General features: G+C 40.2%; 1 protein-coding gene across 1 annotated transcript in view; it reads right to left on the bottom strand.

Annotated features, from left to right (window-relative positions):
• slco3a1a (solute carrier organic anion transporter family member 3A1a) overlaps window positions 1-20,758 on the bottom strand; it is a 201,784-nt gene extending 181,026 nt beyond the window's left edge. The window contains exons 1-2 of the mRNA XM_043677221.2: window positions 19,920-20,758; window positions 2,755-3,220 (exon numbers count right to left, since the gene is read on the bottom strand). Coding sequence (XP_043533156.2) covers window positions 2,755-3,220; window positions 19,920-20,060 — 607 coding nt within the window. The 5' untranslated portion in view covers window positions 20,061-20,758. The remainder of the gene's footprint in view (window positions 1-2,754; window positions 3,221-19,919) is intronic.
• Between the last annotated feature and the right edge of the window lie 670 nt (window positions 20,759-21,428).

Below are 21,428 nucleotides of genomic sequence, written 5' to 3'. Positions count from 1 at the left end.
GGGTATACAAATAGGAAGGGTTTGGAGGGATATGGGCCGGGCACTGATAGGTGAGACTAGATTAGGTTGGGATATCTGGTTGGCATGGATGGATTGGACCGAAGGGTCTGTATCCATACTGTACATCTCTATGACTCTATAAGTTTGTTGCTGTCCAGTGCATAACTGCAGGTGTGCAAAGATGCAAGTTGTAGATCCTAAGAATTTTAAGATCCAGGGAAAGTCCATTTGGCCACAGAGCGCAGTGGAGGCCCGGACGTTAAATGTCTTCAAGCAGAGATTGATAAATTCTTGATCTCGCAAGGAATTAAGGGCTGGAGAAAGTGCAGGTAAGTGGCATTGAAATGCCCATCAGCCATGATTGAATGGCGAAGTGGATTTGATGGGCCGAATGGCCTTACTTCCACTCCTATGTGTTATGATCTTATGGCCCAGTAAGCGATTTTTGTTTTATTGATTTCAACCACCACCTTCTCTCAACTGCATGGATATTGTGTACGAGAAATGCGAGGTGCTGAGAGAGCCAGCAAGCTGCTTGATCATGATTATGTTAAAATCAATGTTGATTGTGACTTCAGCTGAAATCTTATTCCTTTTCCAATTGGTACCTATGGTAATTTCAATCGATCTGATCCATCTGAAAGGTCAGGTAGGAGGTTAACCTCTCTCCCATTGAATGACCTGACCAGGAACAAAGATTAATGAGGAATTGTCAGAGGAAAAAAAAATCAAAAAAAGATGAAGGGGAGAGGGGTGAAGTAGGGGTGGTGGAAAGAAAGGGAAATCATACAAAATGGAAAGCACACTCCCAGCAGCTCAGTCAGATTGTCCCGTGTGTAATTTAATCCTGCAGACATTTCTTGAAATGCAATCTTGGTTCCTCAATGACACGAGTGAATTTTCACAAGGGTCTCCCACTGATCTAACTTAGTCTCAACCAAAGAGATGGGACACCCATTTAATTCGCAATAATGCACCAGTTTAAACTTGGCCCTTTAAACAGTAATTCACAATGGCAGCAGTGCACAACACATACAAGATGCACTGCAGCCACTCGTCAAGCCTTGTTCACCTGGTCCCTGCAAACCCCCAATCTCTCTTTCCAAGAAGAACAGGCACAGCAGATGCATCACCTGAAAGTTCCCCTCCAAGCTATTCACCATCCTAACTTGGAAATATATCACTGTTCCCTCACTGTTGCGAGGTCAAAATCCTGAACTCCATCCCTAACAGCAATGTGCCAAAACCCCAACAATTGCGGCAGTTCAAGAAGGCAGCTCTCCACCACCCTCCCAAAGGCAATTAGGGATGGATAATAAATGTTAGGTTTGCCCTTATACCACAAAAATGCATCTCACTGGTGCAATGCCCTTCAAATGGCCTTAAAAATGATGGGAAAGGGATTCCTGGTGGTCCATTTTGATTGCAATAGTGCCACAGATCATCAATTTTATGAGGTTCCTTCGTGTAATGCTGTCACTCAAGCTTGTCCCCAAGTTCTCAACAGATTGCTTGTTAATATTGCCCATTCTGTTACAAAAATAGAAATTGCTGGAAAAGCTCAGCAGGTCTGATGGCAGCATCTGTGAAGAGAAACCAGAGTAATGATTCAGGTTTGGTGACCCTTCCTCAGAACGGACTTCCTGTTAACTCATTTATTATTGTAAGCAATACCCTCCCATACAAAGAAATGCCTTTACAAATTCACTTTTTCTATTGAGGATAAACTCACTGATCCTGTACCCTTAGAGGGGAACCTACCTCAAAGGGAATTGGACAATTGGGCCTCCCATGATGTTGTAAGTAATGTTAATTCTAATTGAGTGCAGATCCTCCGTGGGGTCATGGATCCTATATTACCAGCTGGTCTAAGTTTATGAAGTATTTGCCAGGGTGACAGATATACTTTGATCCTGCCTCAGAACTCAAACCAAATTTGGAATCCTCCGGTGATATAATCTGCCTCGTCCATTATTCCTTTCAAAGCATCTGTGAAATTTCCTTTCTGGAAAATGGAAGTAAATCCCAACTGACATTAAATATCTTAGAAAAGAGAAGATTGGGTTGAGGTTAGGGGTGGAGGAGCGGATATGTAATCTGATGGAGTTGTCAACATTTATCAGAGATTTCAATGGGTACAAAAGAGAAAATGTTTCCACTTGTGGGAAAATCCATAACTGGGGTCGGAAACAAATGAGAATCATCAATAAATCCAACATTTAGAAATTTGGAACTGTTTACTATAAAGAGTTGTGACAGATGTTACAGATCATTTTAAGGAAAGGTGGATGAACACATGAAGGAGAAAGGAACAGAAAGTCATGCCAATAAAGTTCGAGAGTGGGAGCATCCTTATGGAAAGAATAAACACTCCCACTAGAGCGGTCTATTTCTGGGCTGTAAATTCTACATAATTCAAATTTAATTTTAACACAAATTTGAAACCCCAAAATATGCCAATGGAAAAGGCTATGATGATTCAAATGATTTTAAATTTAAATGGTCTAAAGCTATGTTTAATCTCTTACAGGCTCCAATTTACTGGCTAAAAGAGGATGTGAATGTTTTGTAATGTCAACAAACTCCTATTTCAGTCAAGAAACCTGGCTTCATTTCTCAGTTAGGAGGCACAAACATCTCATGAGCGAAATGAGAGATGGCAACTTTTACTGATCATTGGCCTCATAATTATTACACCAGACAAGTATAACATGGTTAGAGCATCATCAAATTGAATATCTTAGTATATCTTACCAATATACAGGGAGGAATCCTTCCTTTGGACATGATCATCTATGTAAGACACGCCAAGAGGTTGGACTGGTGTAGCACCAATACCTAATAGGACTTGGGCTCCAATTAGTAGAAGGTACATCATGTTGGTAGAAGTCCTGTTCCTGCAGATTATCTTGGCCTCCTGTTCTTGGCTGTTTGCTGATATATTTGCAACACACAGGTCTCGGCCTTCTAGTCCCCAGGGAATCTCCCCAGATTCATACTTGTACTGGTGAGTTAGGAACTCCGGCAGGGCGGATAGCAAAGCCCCCAGGGCCATTACGATGCCCCCACATCCTATCAGGCGTGGCCTGTGCCCTCTTGCCCCAAAGTAGCTCACAAATAATATCAGGGCTAAATTTCCAATCTCAAAGCTGCTGGCAATAACACCAACGTCAGCGCTCTGTAAGTTAAATCTCCTCTCCAGAGTGGTGAGCACGCTAACCTGCATAAAGAAAGAAGTTCCAGAGTTACATGGAATTGATCATTCAACAGCAAGGCAGTAATCAGTCATCATACAATCAGGTAAATTTTACATGGCAGGCTAGGCCGGAATCAAAATGAAGCAACCTCCAGCATTCCAAATTACCCTCTGTGGAACTCCATGCAACAATGGTGTATGGGATTAAGAGCGCGAAACAATTTTTTTTGACTAATCTTCTTCCCTGCCAAAGCCCCCTGTAAAAGAACTTGTCATAATTCCACACTACGCAGTGCCAAACTGGCACCCTTACCTCCCCTGGCATTGGGGATCAGTTAGCTCAGTTGGCTGGGCAGCTGGTTTGTGATAGGATGATGCCATCATTGTGGGTTCAATTCCCACACGCACTGAGATTAACCATAACAGTCCCACTTTCTCAGCCTAACCCCACGTCTCAGACCCTCAGGATAAATCCCCATGAGTCATCTCTTTCCAATGAGAGAGCAGCCCTTATCTTTTACATTATCCTTTGAATCTGGTGTTGGGAATTTAAAAAAAGAGAGACTGGTTACTGAATTTTAGCCATTGTGCCTTCGAATTGAGTCTAGACTAGGATGGAAGCCTATTAGTAGCTGGCTGTGGTTTCTAGTGAAAGATTACTGATACTCCATTGCTGGGCAGATTGAGACTTGCATTGGCGGACGTGCAATCTTTCAGAGAGGCAACTGATGCTTTGTCTACCTGTTCCCGCAGTAGGGCGTTGAAAGATTCCATGGCACTACCTGAAGAACAGAAGTGAGTTTTCCCTGAGTCTGGACTAATACTTATCCCTTAATGATCCATTCTGATTTGCATTCAAGAATCAGAACATGTAATCAATTTGAGGCAGAATTTTCACCCAGAGGGTGGTGGGTATTTGGAACTCACTGCCTAAAGGAATGGTAGAGATGGGAATCCTCACAAAGTATTTAGATGAGCACTTGAAATGCCGTAACATACAAGGAAACGGGCTAAGTGCTGGAAAATGGGATTAGGACACAATGGACTGAAAAGCTTCTTTCCATGCTGTGAAAAATCTACAACTCTGTAACAGTAATGGCAATGCTTCATACAATCGTTCCTTGATTGTATAGTATGTCCTTCTATGTTAGTTTGCCATAGAGTGGAACAGTAAAACTGGAGCCTAATCATTGCACACTTTTCACTTCCATTTACAGAGATACACTTACAAACATTGTACCTCTAAATCCAAACACCACAACTTCATCTGCTCTTGTAGATAGCAGCATAAGTGAATCCCCAGGAAATAGTCACAACTTGATTTTATAAAACATTCATTCACAGTATGTGGGCATCGCTGGCCTGGCTGACATTTATTGCCCATCCCCAACTGATCTGCAAAAAATGCTGGTGAGCAGCCTTCTTGAGCGATATAGTCCTTGGGTCATAGGGACACTCACAGTGTTGTTAGAAAGAGAATTAAAATTAAGTACTCAATTAATATACAACAGACATATATTGGGATGCCCAGCGGTTGTGCCAGGTGGTATAGAAATGCAAATCTTTTGTTCTCTTGGGGCATGACTAATGCCCCTGCACTCTGGGCATGCCCTAATGTTAACGACATAGTTCACCCATATTCAAGTTTGATGTAAAAAGTCACCAGTTTATGCCAAATTTATGTGAAAACCGGAGTTTTTTTAAGAGTAAATCTTCTTTAGATTACTTCCTGTTACTACTTGATTTCTAAACAACAATCTCTCTTCCAAAGAAAACAAAATGGTAAACAGAGCAGAAACTTATGTAATTTAAAATTTGCAACTATGTCACCTCTGTGAATAATTGTTCGGTAGTAACTTTTCTCAATCTGCATCAAGTCAAAATGGACAGATTAGTGGAAATCCAAATAAAGATTTTGCCAAATTTGTTTTCAGGAAGCTGTAGGATGGTCTCATGACACCTCACCTTTTGGTTCTCTATTTAACTGGGTCAGTAAAGCACAAATAACAATCTTTTGGAACACAGACAGGGATGTGTTCAGATGCACAGTGCTAAAGTCTCATCCTGTGAAATTGCATACCTGATGTGTGTTGCCAGCTGTGACAATGCCTCATTTAGACTCATACTGATGACTTCCTGTCCATTCATATTAATAGTAGTGAACCAACTCCTAAGGCTCTAGTTGTGCAAGCTCTGGAGAATACACACATACAGATTTGAATTTAGTCAATACTGGTTATCTGCTGCTATTAGCTTGTGAGCTATCTATGGAGTTTAATCCTAAATTAATCTTGCCAATCTATATCAATCTCAAACACATCTTAACTGCAAATTAAATCAGCAAACAATGAACATAGGATTACTGTAATAGAATAAACTGTCTTTGCAACCTGTGTTATTTGTTTTATCAATAATATCCAACTACTATTTACACACTCATTAAGGGATACCTTTTAGGTTTTCACATAATCAAATTTATTCCCAATGAAGTAAAAGAAAATATAGATCAGGGATGGGCATGTTGACATTCCTCTATAGGCAACATTAACTCCAGTGTCAAAATCAAAAGCAGATGCTGGAAATTAGAAACAAAACAGAAATTGCTGGAAAAGCTCAACGGATCTGGCAGCATCTGTGGAGAGAAATCAGAGTTGACTTTTCAGATCCAGTGTTCCTTTCTTAGAACTTCAGTCTTTAGATTTAAGTGTTGCTAACTATCACTCTAAGCTCTTTTATCTGACTCCTTTGGTAACGGGTGAGAAATAGTTAATTCATTCAACAGCTTGCGAGGGCCGTAAAGGGAGACTGGTCATGTAAATATATTCCAAATTGGTTGAAAAATGACAGTCTGCAGATTCCAAACGTTAGCATTATTCACCCCTCGTCGTAAACCAGGTGGTACAATCCTGACAGATCCTTGATGAGATTTTACAGTGAAGTGGGTTCAAGGCTCATTTGATGGACTTTAACAAATACCCTTGATAGGTTATCCATCTCACTGGACTTCAGTCTCAAGGATGTAATTAAAGACGATAAGCTGGATGGAGTACTAGCTATACCAAAGCTATTGACAGAGCAAACGTAGCAACTGGTAAAGGGTAAGGTGGGACTCATGTGTCACAAAAAGTGATTAATACCTTGAATAGTCTCCAGGTGAGGATGAAGGAAAACATTGTGCAAACAACTTTTATCAAAATCCTCGGTCTTACAATTGATCATAATTTCAACTGGACTAGCTATGTAAATTCTGTGATGACACCAGCAGGCCAGGACCCAGGAATTCTGTTGCAAGTAACTCCCCTTCTATCAGGAGTGTGATAGCATAGTCTTCACTCGCCTGCATGAATGCAGTTCATTACCACCTAACTTACTCAACACCATCCAGGACAAAGCAGTCTGCTGGACTGGGACCCCCCTCACAACCTTTTGACTCATTTCATTCACCACTGATATACAATGACAGCCGTATGTACCATCTACAAGATGCAGCAACTCACCAAGGCTTCTTAGACAGCACCTTCCAAATGCAAGATCTCTACTACTTATAAGAAGGGCAACATATGCGTGGGAACACCACCATCTGCAAGTTCCTCTCCAAGCCATACACCATCCACTCTTTGAAATCTATCACCATTCCTTGACTGTCATTGCCTACCGAACAACACTGTGGGTCGACTAACACCTCTAGGACTGTAGAGATTCAAAACTACAACTCGCTATCACTTTCACCAAGGCAATTAAGATTTCAATGTCACCAATGCCCACATCCCATAAAAGAAGAAAAACTCTGAGTAACTATCAGTGATTGAGAGTATGGGGATATTGTGGAGTTGGTGAGGGGAGGCTACTCCTGCTGCCACTGGTTTCCTTAGTACAATGATGCAGATGGGCCAAATGGTCTCCCTAATCAGTGCTTACGATTGTAATGAACATTATTTTCCTCATGAGGGAAGATTCACAAAGTTAAAGCTTTATAGTCTGTGAGAAAAAGTTGACATGGATCTGGAGGACGTTTGGAAGAGTGAGGAACATCACTTATATATTTAAAAGGATATATGTCACTGATGAAGTAACTTCTCAGCACAACTTCAAGAAAAACAAGAATAAAATTTGAACTGGGGAAAGACAAACAGTGTTTCAATTTTTTTATGCTGGTACTTTCTTCTGGTCTGGAAAACTCAGCTCAGAAGCATGGCAAAAGCAGACTTGACAGTATCTTTAAAAAGGGAAATTGATATACATTTGAAATGGACAAATTTGCACAGCCTAGGTAAATAATTTGTAATATGAAGTAAATGGATAGTTTTTGTCTAAGATCCAAATGTCTTATTCTGTGCTGCAGGTTCAATGATATTAAGTGACAACACTTCTTTACTCAAAGGTTGATAAATATTTGAAATGTTTTACCAGAATAAGTAGTGAATTGGGAAATCCATGAATGCACAATATAAAGCAGCATGCTGGGATGTTGAGTAGCAAAACAAGAATGATACATTTCATTGGCTGAATCACTTGTTTCCCATCTTTACAATTTAATACAATCCTTTAATGATGACTGTCATCATTCAAAAATTGAACAGCTGACTGTACCAGTTACTCCAGTAGGTCAGGCTGACATCATAAGCAATGCTAAAAGCCAGAAATAAACTTTATCCAGCATGAATGCACCAACACACAGCAAAGGTAACTTAAAATGCAAGTTCTGTCTTTCTTAAAAGAATGCTCAAGCAAATTTGTAGGCAGCCAGCGGTTTACTGATTTCCCAGCATTATCACCCACTCCCATTTGGAACATCAAAAAGAAAGCTTTTATCCCTGGAACTGGGATCTTGCTTCTGATGTCCAACCCCACAAGCTTTATGAAGAATATTATGCAGAAGTGAGATGAAAAGGAACTAAGCACTTTGCCTCTAAATGCCTCATCAATTGAAAGGGCAAGGGCAGCAGCAGTACCAATTCTGTACTTAGCTGCTCACCAGCAGGAACAGCACAAGAGATCTGTGTGCTGTCATTCACGGATTACGGAAATGTACGTAAAACAATACTACATTTCTTACTGTGACCTCACAAATTAATCCGATTACAGCAATAAGCATTCATGACTGTAAAGGGAGGAAATTTGCCATTAATTGTGTATGTACCATGGTAGAATGTAGAATTGCCTTTCACTGACAAGGATTTGGAATCAATGAATGAAATTGGTTTTAAACTATCTGTGTGAATTAAACATAATTTTTAAAAATAACTCAAATAGCACAAGAAACTGCTTTTCCATCACCATAAGCTGCGTGAATTCTGTCGTAAAGAACTACATAGAATTAACAGCACAATGTCAGGTTACTCAGTCCAACTGTTCCGTACGAGCAGTGATGCTCCATTCAACTCTGCTCCCAACCTATACAATCCCTCTAACTCACTTCCTTATCTTTGCTTTTCCCTTGTATTTATGAAGCATCCTCTGAAATGCATTTATGTTCTTCAGCTCAGCACTTCCATGTTCTATATCCTTATCACTCTTGAGTTAAAGAAGTTTCTACTGAATTTTTAATTGGATTTAATAGTGACTTTCTTGCATTTATCATCCTTTATGTTTGACTGCATATAATTGAAAATATCTTCTCTATACTGAAGCTATTGGGCTTCTTCAACATTTAATGCCGCCTATTAGGTCACCCCCTAAACCTTTTTTTCTCAAGGTGATTGCATCATATGAAATAGGAACAGGAGTGGGCCATTCAGCCCATTAAGACTGCTCGCCATTCAGTAAGATCATGATGATCCAATCATATCCTTAACTCCACCTTCCTGACCATCCTCCATAATCCTTGACCCCCCTTATAGATCAAAAAATGTGTCTAGCTCAGTCTTGAATATATTCAATAATGCAACCTCCATTGATCCCTGGGATAGAGAATGTCAAGACCTAATAAGCTTTCGAGAGAGAAAGAAAATGTCTTCATCTCCATCAGAAATAGGAGGCTCTTTATTTTGAAACATAAACATATTTGATCCCAATTCTTTTCAGTCTTTTCTGATTGTCTTAAGTTGAGGAATTTGTTGACTCTTTTTGTATCTTCTCCAGTGCCTCTATATCCTTTGTGTAAGAAGACAACCATAACTGTCTATTACTTATTATGGTAAAAATAAACAGTCCTTTCCTGGAATTATTAATGAGCATCTCCCCATTCTCACCTTCCTCTTCTCCCTTTAGTACAAACTTATCTCAAGTTAAGGCTATGGGGGCAAAAACTATTGGGTTCATTTAAGAAGCAGTTGAATTATGTGATTGAGAGGGTACTGTCTAAATGGTTAAACTGGGTCAGCTAAATAGTCTTCCTTATCATATCCACCTCTTACTTTATATTGGGGCACAGGTTATTGAACAAGAATTAATATAGCATGATCCTTCATCATTGTTGCTGTTCACAAAATGTGAACAGACCTGCTGTGCATTTCAACTGAAATTCATGGCAATCTTGGGTCTTAATTCTCCACTTCAACCTGTTGAAGATTGTGTATTGTTCTAATAATCACAATTACAGGGTTTATAGCAGCAATTTTTGATATCTAGCAGAGGTACTGTTTAGCAGCATGAAGTGTAATTAGATCAGCTGATTTCAGATTCTGAAATGTTAAATAGAACGGCAAGGCTGTAAGATTAGTTAATTGATCCCAGGCATGAGCTAATGGTCCAGCGTGGGGAATCACAGACCTATATTTTTAGGTTCAAACTGCTTTGGTTCACTTATTGGTCTGTGCTGTACAATTTTAACATGGAATTCCTTCTCTAAACCTCTCCAATTCTCTACCTACCTCTCTTCTGCTTTAAGGTATTCCTCAAAAACCTCTATCCCTCTGTTCAAGATTTCCAAAATTTCTTTACTGCATGCAATGTCAAATTTTGTGAAGTGCCAGGACAATTTTCTCAACTTCTAGATAATATAGGAAATGCAAGTCATTGTTGATATTTTCCAGGGAGACAAGACTTGGGAATGTGCAGATACAGATAATGACCATTACGGTCTTTCTGTTCATGTCCAAAGTTCAAATGTACACTGTACTTCTCTCCAGAGTGTGGATTTTATTAATCCCAGTGCTGGAATAGAAGACAGTACTGAAGAATTGGTAAAATTATGGGATAAAATAATTCCGTGGACTCTACAGAGCTCTTTACCTGAATATCAGACAATGCTTCCAACTGCTGAAGCACCTCTCCAAGATGGCTAGAATGCAAAGTGTATTGTTATTGTGGTGCTGGAAAAGCACAAGGTCAGGCAGCATCTGAGGAGCAGGAGAATTGATGTTCTGGGCAAATTTGTTGTATGTGTATTGTTATTACCTGTCTGAAAGCATGGTAGTGTCAAGGTTCAGTCACTAGATGACTAATGCAGGAAATACACAGTCAAACGCACAGCTTGCTAACTGGAATTCTGTTTTAAAACTGTTACTATCTAACTCTGAAATTTCTTCATCCATGTTTACAGTTTCCCAATAGACTGCAATTTGCCAACAGTTTCAGCAGGCAGCACCACATCTCCTGTTTTTATTTTGGACAGCAGGCAATTGCGGTTCTTTCCTCTTCTGTTTTAGAGCCTTGAATGCATCAGCCTACAAAATAAGATGGTAACTGATACCAGCAGAGATCTATAACTAAATGGAAATGCCCCACCAAGGATGGCAGTGACCCATACCTTGATCTGTTTTCATCCTAAGTTAGGGCAATCGAATACCATTTCATTTCAACTGTGTAAATAAAGCAACCAGGGCACAGTCGGAATTTGTCTCCATGGTTGGTCTCGGGAGTGACATTAAAATAAACAAACTGAAAGGTCTTGAGTTTGATCTGTGACTTGTAACAATTTTATCCAGTGTGGAAGTAAAGGAAACCTAATGACCCTGATACATGTGAGGGAGGAGAATAAGGTAGTGCGGGGAGGATTAAAAGAAAGACTTCCATTTCTTTAGCAATTTACACAACCATTGGATGTCTCAATGCATGTTACAGGAAATTATATAGGAAATTATGCCCTAACTTAAGATGAAAACAGATCAAGGTATGGGTCATTGCCATCCTTGGTGGGGCATTTCCATTTTCATTTAGTGAGAGATCTCTGCAGATATCTGTTAGCATCTAATTTTGTAGGCTTTTTGACTTGCATTCACAGATGTAATACAGGAAACACAGCAGCTAATTTGCACCCCACAAGCTCCCTCCGACTGAAATGTAATGATGGCAAAATAGTCTGTTTTTCAGATGCTAATTTGAGGAGTAAATATTGATTAGAATCCTATGAATAACTCTTCTCCTGCTCTTCAAAATAATACCACATGGGATTTTTTCCATTTATCCTTCTATTAGATGTGGGTGTCATTGTCTGAGGCAGAATTTATTCTCTATCCCTAATTGTTCTTCAGAAGGTAACAATGAACACCTGAACACTTTCTCAAAGTATTTGCAATCAATGCTGCAGGTAAACGCACAGTGAGCAAGAGAATCCCTGGGTTTTGACCGAGTGATAGCAAAGGAGCTTTGGCATACACCTGAGAAGCAGATGGGCCTCAGTTTACTAGCCCATGCATTGGATAGCACTTCCACAATGTAGTGCACCCTCAGCACTATACTGGAATGTCAGTCTTGCTGTGTGTTTTGTGCTCAAGCCCTGGAGTTGGACTTGAACTTGGGGCTTAGTGCAAAGAGGCTTTGCAATATGAATGATCTCATGTTGGGTTAGGATTGACAAATCTATGTGAGTGGAAGATTGACCACATGAACTCCTGACTGCATCAATCTCACCTCCATACACTGCCCTTGCTTGTCTATCACTGTCTCTCGCCACCCGGAAAGTGAAAGGACTTTTTAATACTCTGTTAGTTGACTCTGGACTGTCAAAAAAACATTGTTTTTCTGATCTTCAAAATATTTATTAATGATGAACAAATGTATTCATAAGAAATGAACAAAAACACACACAATGCTGTTCAGTGATCTGATGATTTTTCTCTCTACATGAGTATGCTGGAAATTAATTCCAGGTCACTCCCAGAGAGTTGGTAACCGTACATTAAATACACAGATCTCCCCCTATATATTCTCCCATTCTGGAAGACTGCACTTTACAATGAACTGCACCAAAAGTGCTTTGGCAACAAAAGTATGTCAGGGGTTAGGGAACCCCAGAATGAGTAATTCACCTTGTCTTCCCAAAAACTGTCCACTATCTACTAACACAGGTGACGAGTGCGATGAAATACCCCCCATTTCCTTGGGTTCAGCTCCAACAACACTTGAGAAGCTTGACACCATTCAGGTCAAAGTAGTCACTTTTTAGGCACCATATCAATGAATGTTCAGCCCCTCCACTGCTCACATTCAATAGCAACAGTGTGTGTTTTCTACTTAAGGCAGGGCAGAAATTCTCCAAGGTTCTTTCGTCAGCACCTTCCAAACCCCTAACCACTGCCATCAAGAAGGACAAGGGCAGTTGAGACATGGGAACACCATCACCTGCAAGTTCCCTTCAAGACACTCACTATCCTGATTTGGAAATATCTCTCCAGTCCTTCGGTGTCGCTCGATCAAAATCCTGGAACTCCCTCCTTAAAAGCAATGTGGGTCTACCTACAGACATGGACTGCAGTGGTTTAAGAAGGCTGCTCACTACTACCTTCTCAAGGACAACCAGTGATAAGTCAGTAAATGCTGGCCAGTCCATATTGTCCATATCTCATGAATGAATTGTAAGAAGTGAAGGTTATATCTCGTAAATGTCTCTAACCTATCTCTAACCCTGTCCATATGATCCTAACTAAGTTTGGACATACCAGCAACAAGCAACACACAAGTTCCAAGAATGAACTAAATAAAAACTGTGGTTAGTTAACACAAAACTTTATCTTTGAGCCTGTGGGTTAAAGAAGGGGGGAGCTGCAAAGGGTTAGAGCAGGAGAAAGTGAGATAAGATGAAGGTTCAGCAAATTGTAGAAATGTGAAGCGTGCTTTGTTCACTGGATCAATGCCTTGTGGAAAATGTTGGCAAACACTTGATTTTGTTGAATGAGGAGGCAGATAAATTGTGTCCCGCCATCAGCTTATTGCTAAATAATAAGTTTTGTGGTGCAGCGGTATATTACCTTACCTCTGGGCTAGGACACCTTGGTTCAAGTCCGAATCTGCTCCAGAGGTGTATCATAACATCCCGAAGCAATTTGACTTCATAAGAAAAGAACAAATAATGTGATAGTGCCCAGAATTTAAGCAAAATGATGTTCCCACTCTCTCCCTGCAGGGGAGAAAATTTCAGTGTGTGGCAGTCACAATAGTTGTGGGGACTTGGAGTAATGCAGGCAATAGATTGTTAAGATTACATTTCTAGCGTCGATTTACTCAGGAATTGTAATTTTCAGACTGAAGCGCTCGGTAGGAATGCACTGAAAATTATATTTGAAGTGATAACTTTAAATAGTTGCTAATCCCAACATATTGTCTGTTTTCAAAACAGAGTTGATTAAAATAATTTGAAAAGTTGCATTTTGTCTCTGCTGATTGTAACTAGGACCAAATCATATCTTAATTATTCATGATTTTATGGAAACAAAGCAGAAGCTAATTCTATTAAACTGCAGTCTTGAGCCAACATGTATTTACATCCAACAGTCAATTAATAAAAAGATAGAAACAGGAATTAATATTGAATAAATATTGCTGCAAGAAAAAATAACTTTTCCCTCATTGTATCACAAGGCTCGACCTAGAGCTGTACATTTCAAGAATACCTCACCCATGATTGACATCAGAAGAAATGCAGCAAATAATTACTGTAAGAGTTAGTGTCACACAGCAGTTCAAGGACTGTCCAACGTTTTTCATTACTTGATTGCAGCAATTAGCAACGTGAGAAATAATTACGAACAGCATTTGCAACCTTAAATCTTTAAAAAAAAACCTAGGCTCTGTCTTAGTGAGTCTAATGAAGAAACTCTTGAAGGATGATGCCCAGGAGCAACTTTCTCTTGGTTAAATATGTCACTGTTATGATTCCTGTGTCCTCAGTCCACCAGCGCTATTCTGCAGCAATCTAACTGCCTGTTGCAACTCGAAGGTTAATTCAACCAACTCATCTTCTCATTGATTTGAATGGAGTCAGAGCCATAACCACTAGCTGCTCACCCATTTCAGAGAGGGAGCTAATGGAGACAGTATCTTATATCAGGAGAATTTGGTGTCCTAATTTCCTGTCAAACTTTATGACATGGATATATATTTTCAGCAGGTTCCAGCCCATTTAATCCATTTCAATGTGGTTTAAGCCATTCTGTTTGCAAGGAAACAAACATATTTTGGCTAATTTTCTCAGAAGGCTTTTGTAGTTTTTAATGTCGGTTTGATTAAATGGATCGGGATGGATTACCACTCCAATTCTATGCTGCCTGTGACCATATTGCTTTCACTGGGCCCAGAATTTGCTATTAAATAAATGGCTAGGTTGATGTCACAATTCTCCGCAATGTATGAATTCTCAAGCAATGTGAGGCAAGGAAGACAAACCCTAGAATTGTAAATTGTATGTTTGGATGATTTTCATAAACGATACACAAGTGAACCTGTGAGAGACGATTTCGGTACAAACAATTGAGATGTGCATGACCCCAAAGTCTAAGGGGAATAGAGCTATAGGGGTAGGGTAAAACATGCTTCTCTATAATAAAGGACGAGACATCTGCTGCTACGGATTGATAAGACCACTCACATAGACAGAGTAGAAAAACAAGTCCTTGACTGATAAGACTACAGGGTAGAAAAACAACTCGGGAAACTGTTGCAGACTTTGTGAGAATGTGAACCTCGTGACTCTTTAGAGCTATAGAGGGGAGGGACTTGTACTGTATTTAATCAGAAACATTGTTAGCCTGGGGCGCCTTTTTCTCAGAAGGGTGCCCAACTCTGCAGACTTGCTAATAAAACTTTGTTTTCCTGAATTTGTCTAGAGCGATTATTGAGAAGCGATTTTCGTTTCTAACAGAACCCTTGGTAGAACAACAGTCATTTCTAAGCCAATATTACAGGCTGCTACAAAACTAAGAAGTTCTCAGTAATAAAATATTGTATTGTGTAAGATTAGGTAGGGTTTAAAAAGATATGGGCCAAATGCTTGCAATTGGAACTAGATTAATTTAGGATATCTGGTCGGTATGAATGTGCTAGATTGAAGGGTCTGTTTCTGTGCTGTCCATCTCTATGACTCTATGATATATAGACTCACTTGTCTTCTACACAACATATCAGTGCTCCAATACAACCAATTCATTAATTTCCAAGTGTTACTGTTTTTCTACTTGGTTTTCCCTCTGGATTGTTCATTCCTGTAGATCGTTAGACATGCTGAGAAGGACCTAATGCACCAAAATCCATCTTCCAGTACATTGGCGGACTTGGTTATAAATAGAAATCCAGAGATATTAGCAATGCTTCACTGTTCATTTGTCAAGAACACAAGTGCCGATTCAGATGCAACTCAACACACTCCATTCACCGGGAATATTGACATGCAATACTGGTAGAGAAATTCACTCATTTTTCTGTTTCTCTTTTCAATGCAACACTCTCCCAAACACTTTCCCCACCTGGACTTCAATTTTATTTGTTAAAGTTTAAAGGTAGTAACAGCTATCATTTGATTACCAGGATTTCCTGAGCTAACGGTTTGTTCGCACCTGGATTTATCCGAAACATAGGAAAAACAGTAGGCTATTCAGCTCCTTGATGCTGTTCTGTCATTCAATTATATTGACTTCAACTTGAGTACTACTTGCAGTTCTGGTCACTTCATTACAGGAAAAATGTAATTCCAATAAAGAGGCTACAGAGGAGATTCACAAGGATGTTGCCAGGTCTGGAAAATTGTAGCTATGAGGAAAAATTGGATGGGCATAGTTGTTGAAGTAGGGGAATCTAAGGGGAGCTTTGTTTGCGATGTACAAGATTGTGAAGAGCTTGCATAGAGTGAATTGGAAAGGCCTATTTATCTCAGCAGAGAGTGACATGGGGATGTTGATTTAATGTAATTGGTGGAAAGGTTAGAAGGGAGATTAGAAAATCTTCTTACATCCAGAGGGTGGTGGGGATCTTGAACTCCTAGCCTGAAAAGGATGGTAGAGGCAAAACCCTCATCTCCTTTAAAATGATGTGGATAGGCGCATGTAGTGCCATAACCTGATGTAGACCAAATGCTGGAAAGTGTTATGAGACTAGGTGGTCCACCTTTGGGATAGCAGAATATAACGGGCTGAGAGGCCTCCTTCAGTGCCGCATATACATCATGAATCTGTATGGCTGGCCTGTGCCCAATTTTCACCTACTGCCTTTGCTCTATTTCCTTTGATAATCTAACCTAACAAAATCAAATGATTGTGATTTTGGAGAAGATTTGTAGCTCAGGTTGTGTATCAGGTTCTAAATTAGCTAACTGAGCTGGTAGATTTGTTCTCAGATGTTTGATCACCATGCTAGGTAACATGATTAGTGAGCCTCTGATGAAGTGCTGGTGTTCTGTCCCTCTTGCTACTTATGTGTCTTGGTCTGTTATGATGGGTGATATCATTTCTGGCTCTGTTTCTGAGAGATTGGTAAATAGGGTCCAAATCAATGTGTTTATTGATGGAGTTCCGATTTGAATGCCAGGCCTCTAGGAATTCTTGTGTGTCTTTGTTTAGCCTGTCCCAGGATGGATGTATTGTCCCAGTCTGGTGTCCCTCATCATCTCTATGTATAGACACTAGTGATAGCTGATCATGTCTTTTGTTGGCTCATGTATGGAAAATGGCCTTAAAAGCAAATGATCTCAGACTTAAATTTTTCAATAGAGCCAATATTGATATTCTTGTTGGAAACAAGTTCTAGATTTCCACGATCCATAATGTGGAATGATACTTCTGAATTCACTTGTAATTGGTCTCCTTACTTTTAAGATTGTGTTCTTTTGATGGATGTATCCATCAACAAAAATAACTTTTCTACCTATCCTATTGATTCCATGAATCAAATTAAATACATTGTAATGCAAGAGAGAAGAAAATGTTCAAGCAACTGCCCTCATAAACTAACCCTCTGAGACCCTCAGTGAGCAGCAATAACCACCAGGCCATATGTGGTCAGCATCTGTCCTTATTAACTTGCCTTCAGCTGCATCTGATAACTATGCGCACAATATTTACGACTGGCAAAAGAATCGGTTGTGAAATGCGAGAACACTGTCCTGTGCAGTGAACAGTTATGATCTTGAGTGCACAGACTGAAAGTGTGGCAAATTCAGTTGTGGCTTTTGAAAGGGAATTAGATCAGCTCTTGAAGGGGGAAAAGTTGCAGGCCTACGGGTAAAGGACCAGTGAGTCAGGCTCAATAAGGTGCTCGTGCAAGGAGCCAACATAGACCTGACAGGCCAATGACTCCATTCCGTGCTGCAACTGTTTCAAGATTCATGATTCACTAAAGTTACAACCCTACAGACTCTATGAAAATCTGCAAATGCTGCAATTGAACTTCCATAAAACTGCTTTGACAGTGATGAAGAGTGAAATTAAATATCTTCAAATATTAGCTGAGATTTTCCAGCTCTGACGTGTGCTAGAAATGCAGGTTTGGAAACAGCATTTTGCAACCTGTGTGTTGAAGCGTATACATATAGAGTCTGCTGCTGAACAGTGCTGCATACTGCTGAAATGAGAAATGTATATTTGTAACTGGGTCAGTTTTAATGATTTGCGAAGCACTAAGTTTCCAAAGGAACTGCATTCTTTACTTAAAATGCAAGGATTTGCAGGACTATGATCAGGGGAGTGGGACTTTACTGTTAGCTCTTTCAGAAGGTTGGTATAGACTGGATGGCCTGATTAGGCTGCTTGAATGCCAATGATTCAATCAATGTAATTCCAAACTGGGTACTTTAAGTATAATGGGGATGGATAGTGCAGTGAGTTGAAATCCACCTTTCATCTCTTGTCATCTTTTGGGCACTACTTCCGCCATCTCTTGCTGAGATTAAGGACTGCACTGTACTTTCTGATGTCTGCATGTAAGGCAGGACCATTGGCCCGTAAGAGAGGCATGAAGCAAACAGATTTCTTTGAACTTCCTACAGTTTATATTGAGCTTGACAGCATTGTATGTTTTCCTTTGCGCTGGGACTAGGCTCCTATATTTACCTAAATACTAATCTGTTAATGACAAGCCCTGCAGCATCACTCTACAACAGCTGTATAAATTGATCTTTCTGTGCATAAATCCACAATGAAAACAATGCCTCCTAGCCATGAGAAATTATTAATCTTGATAAAGAACAATTTCTCTACCATAAAAGACCTGCAGGGTGAATTTGGAGGAGCAAGCAGTATACAACAGAAAGGACATTTTCTAATTACCACTTCCTTTAGTGGTGACTTCTTAGATATTTTTACGCAGGCTCATGATTAGTAAGTAGGAGACCAACATAAGGCTAGAACATTGCTAAATGCAATAGCTTCAAGCTGGTGTCAGATTCTGTGATGCAAAAATTAAATAACCGGTCCCTAATTCAGGATGAAACAGACAAACTTAAAACAGACAAAGGTGAATACCCCTCATGCATCTCCAGAACAGTTTCCACAGAGAGAGATGGAGACAGCAGTAGATGGGACAACAATAAAAGGTGCACACAGAAAGACAGGGAGAAGCAAAGGAAAAGCATAAATGCAGAAAGGCAGAAACAGGGAGAGCAAGAAAGAAATGAACAGGGATAGACCGACAAACAGAATATAACAACCTGAATACAAGTAAGTGAATGACCCTCATGTAATCCGAATATTTAGTCCTTCTCCCAATGTATATTGTGAACTGAGACAAGGTGAACAGAGAGCAAGATTGAACAAACTGATGAAACACAATCCTGAGACCCTATTTAGTAACTGATTGATAATAGTTATGCAAGAGTCCCCAGCAACCACTGTATGTTTCCATAGTAACAGCAATCTATCATGTTTTAGCTCATGGTTATTCTGATTCTTTGTTCCAAAACGCTTTTGCTTTCACACGTATGTTTCGACAAGTGCACATATACATGCAGATATTACTTGTAATACATATCCACACACACACACAGCGACAATCTGACAGAATCACATTTTCAACACGAGGTAAATTTAATCAGTGCCTCTCCGCTCACTGTATTAACGCATTTGGGGACAAAATGTCTTAAAATCAAATTTCTTATAAATTAATGGGGGGAGGGGGGGGTGGATCTATGTGGAAGGTGCTATCTAAATGCTTGACAGATTATACAATCAGAAGCTTCACGTCTTATCAATCACTGAACTGCAACACATGCAGGTTAATAATAGGATTTAACCGCAGCCTGCACATAATTAATATACCCAATTGTTGCAGTGGTCAATTTCTGTCTACATTTTTTTCTATTGTAAAAACTTACATAATTTCATTTCCATCTGGACACGGTCCGTGATCTCAGCTGATTAATGCAAATTCACAGGGTACTGGATGCATTTACAAAAACCATACTGCTTGGGAAATGCGTAACATGTTCATTGTAAACGCGCTCATAAATTGCGGCGTAATGTATCTAAAGTCTCAAAGTCTCCGCCAAGATCAACTTTATAACAAAATTGGAATTAAATTGTTCGTTAATATCCGGCGTTATCAGCAAATATTCAGCCTGCAAGAGCTAAATTCGCCTTACCAGATAAGCCCCCACGGTTCCCTGTGCCAGCATCAGTGCGCACTCTGATATCAGGAAGATTTTGATGTTGGAAAAACAGGATTTCTTCTCGTCTCGCTGGACGTTGCTGGCGCCGCTGTTTCGCGGTTGTCCGCTCTGCATTCTTTCTTCTTTATCTTCAGTGCCTCCCCCTCAGCCAGACAGAGACACACAGACACAGACACACACACACACAGACCGGAGTGGGAGAAGTCAGTCCAGATCCTGTGTCTATCTCACCCTCCTCCTCGCCTTCAGCAAGACCGGCTCCAACACTTTGCTCTTCATCACTGTCCTCATCAGTCCAGCTCCCATTGTCACCTCAGTCAGGACCTCCCACCTCCCTGTGTCTGACTGAGCAGCAGACTGGACGCTCTCTTCCTCAGGATGAATCCCCTTCTCCTTCCTTCGCCCTCCCCACGGGGGAGAAAGGCCCTCGCATTAATGGCGAGAGCACCGGCGTCTTGACAGCCCAGCGGCAGGCTGTGGGGCTGGCTCATTCTAGACTGCATTTCCACTGGAAACTGGGGCTGGACAGGCCGCCAAGATCCATCCCCGCTCCTTAACCCACCAATCCACACACACACACACACAGACACACAGACAATAGTCGCTGCAGCTCAACAAACAGATAAAACATTCACCTGTAACACGAGTATTCTATGCGACAGGGGAAGTTCTCTTGTGTGATAAATCCCCGTATAAAGAGGACAGCTTTCTCCTCCCTGGACAGAGTCTGACAGTATATGTGTGTGTGTGAGAGAGAGAAATAGAGACTGGGGAAAGCGACTCTGGTTAAAGCTGCATTTTTAAAAAGTAAAACAAACACACGCTTTCTCTTAATCCACTGGTCTGGTCTAATCGAGGTTTGACATTTAGATTTACACAAACCTCAAATATACCAACATTCAAACCTGCATCTGTGGTAAAGACAGTGCAAATGATTTCTCAAATTCACTTCTCACCGTTTACACCGTGTCTTCCGATTTAATATTTAAATAGAATGGACTCGAGATTGTTTGTACCAAAATGTTATTCTGTGAATTGAACATTCAATAGTTTCATTCCAATGTTAAGTTTAAAAGAAAACGCTCGTGTTCTGTTACAAAGTCAGTGGTTCGAAAAGTCATCTGCAGAAAATATATTTGGAAATGTCCAGCATTCACCACCCCATCTGGGTGTGTTGGGGTCGTTCCTAGATTTTCTGTTACTTTAACTGAATTTTGGGTTGTGAGCTTATGCAGATAAGGCAGCTCCTTATAACACCGGCTCCTCTCTGCAGTGCGTTAACCTACCTCCTCCATCTAGTACAAGAAATGTTGGTGTGGAGCTAAACACTGGGATAGGTCTTTTAAAATGTGTAGAGAATTGAACTTTTGAAAGAAATATTTCACATCCTTCACCTATATTTTGTAGACAGCCTGTTCCAAAAACAATTGGTTATATGTCGCACGCAGGCTGGTTAAAATACATATTCAGCATTTGCAATTT

This window comes from Chiloscyllium plagiosum, unplaced genomic scaffold, assembly GCF_037043375.1.
Source record: "Chiloscyllium plagiosum isolate Xiang-an unplaced genomic scaffold, Cpla_swu_hap1 HiC_scaffold_39, whole genome shotgun sequence".
Classification (NCBI taxonomy): domain Eukaryota; kingdom Metazoa; phylum Chordata; class Chondrichthyes; order Orectolobiformes; family Hemiscylliidae; genus Chiloscyllium; species Chiloscyllium plagiosum.
This window is presented reverse-complemented; position numbering and strand designations above follow the sequence as displayed.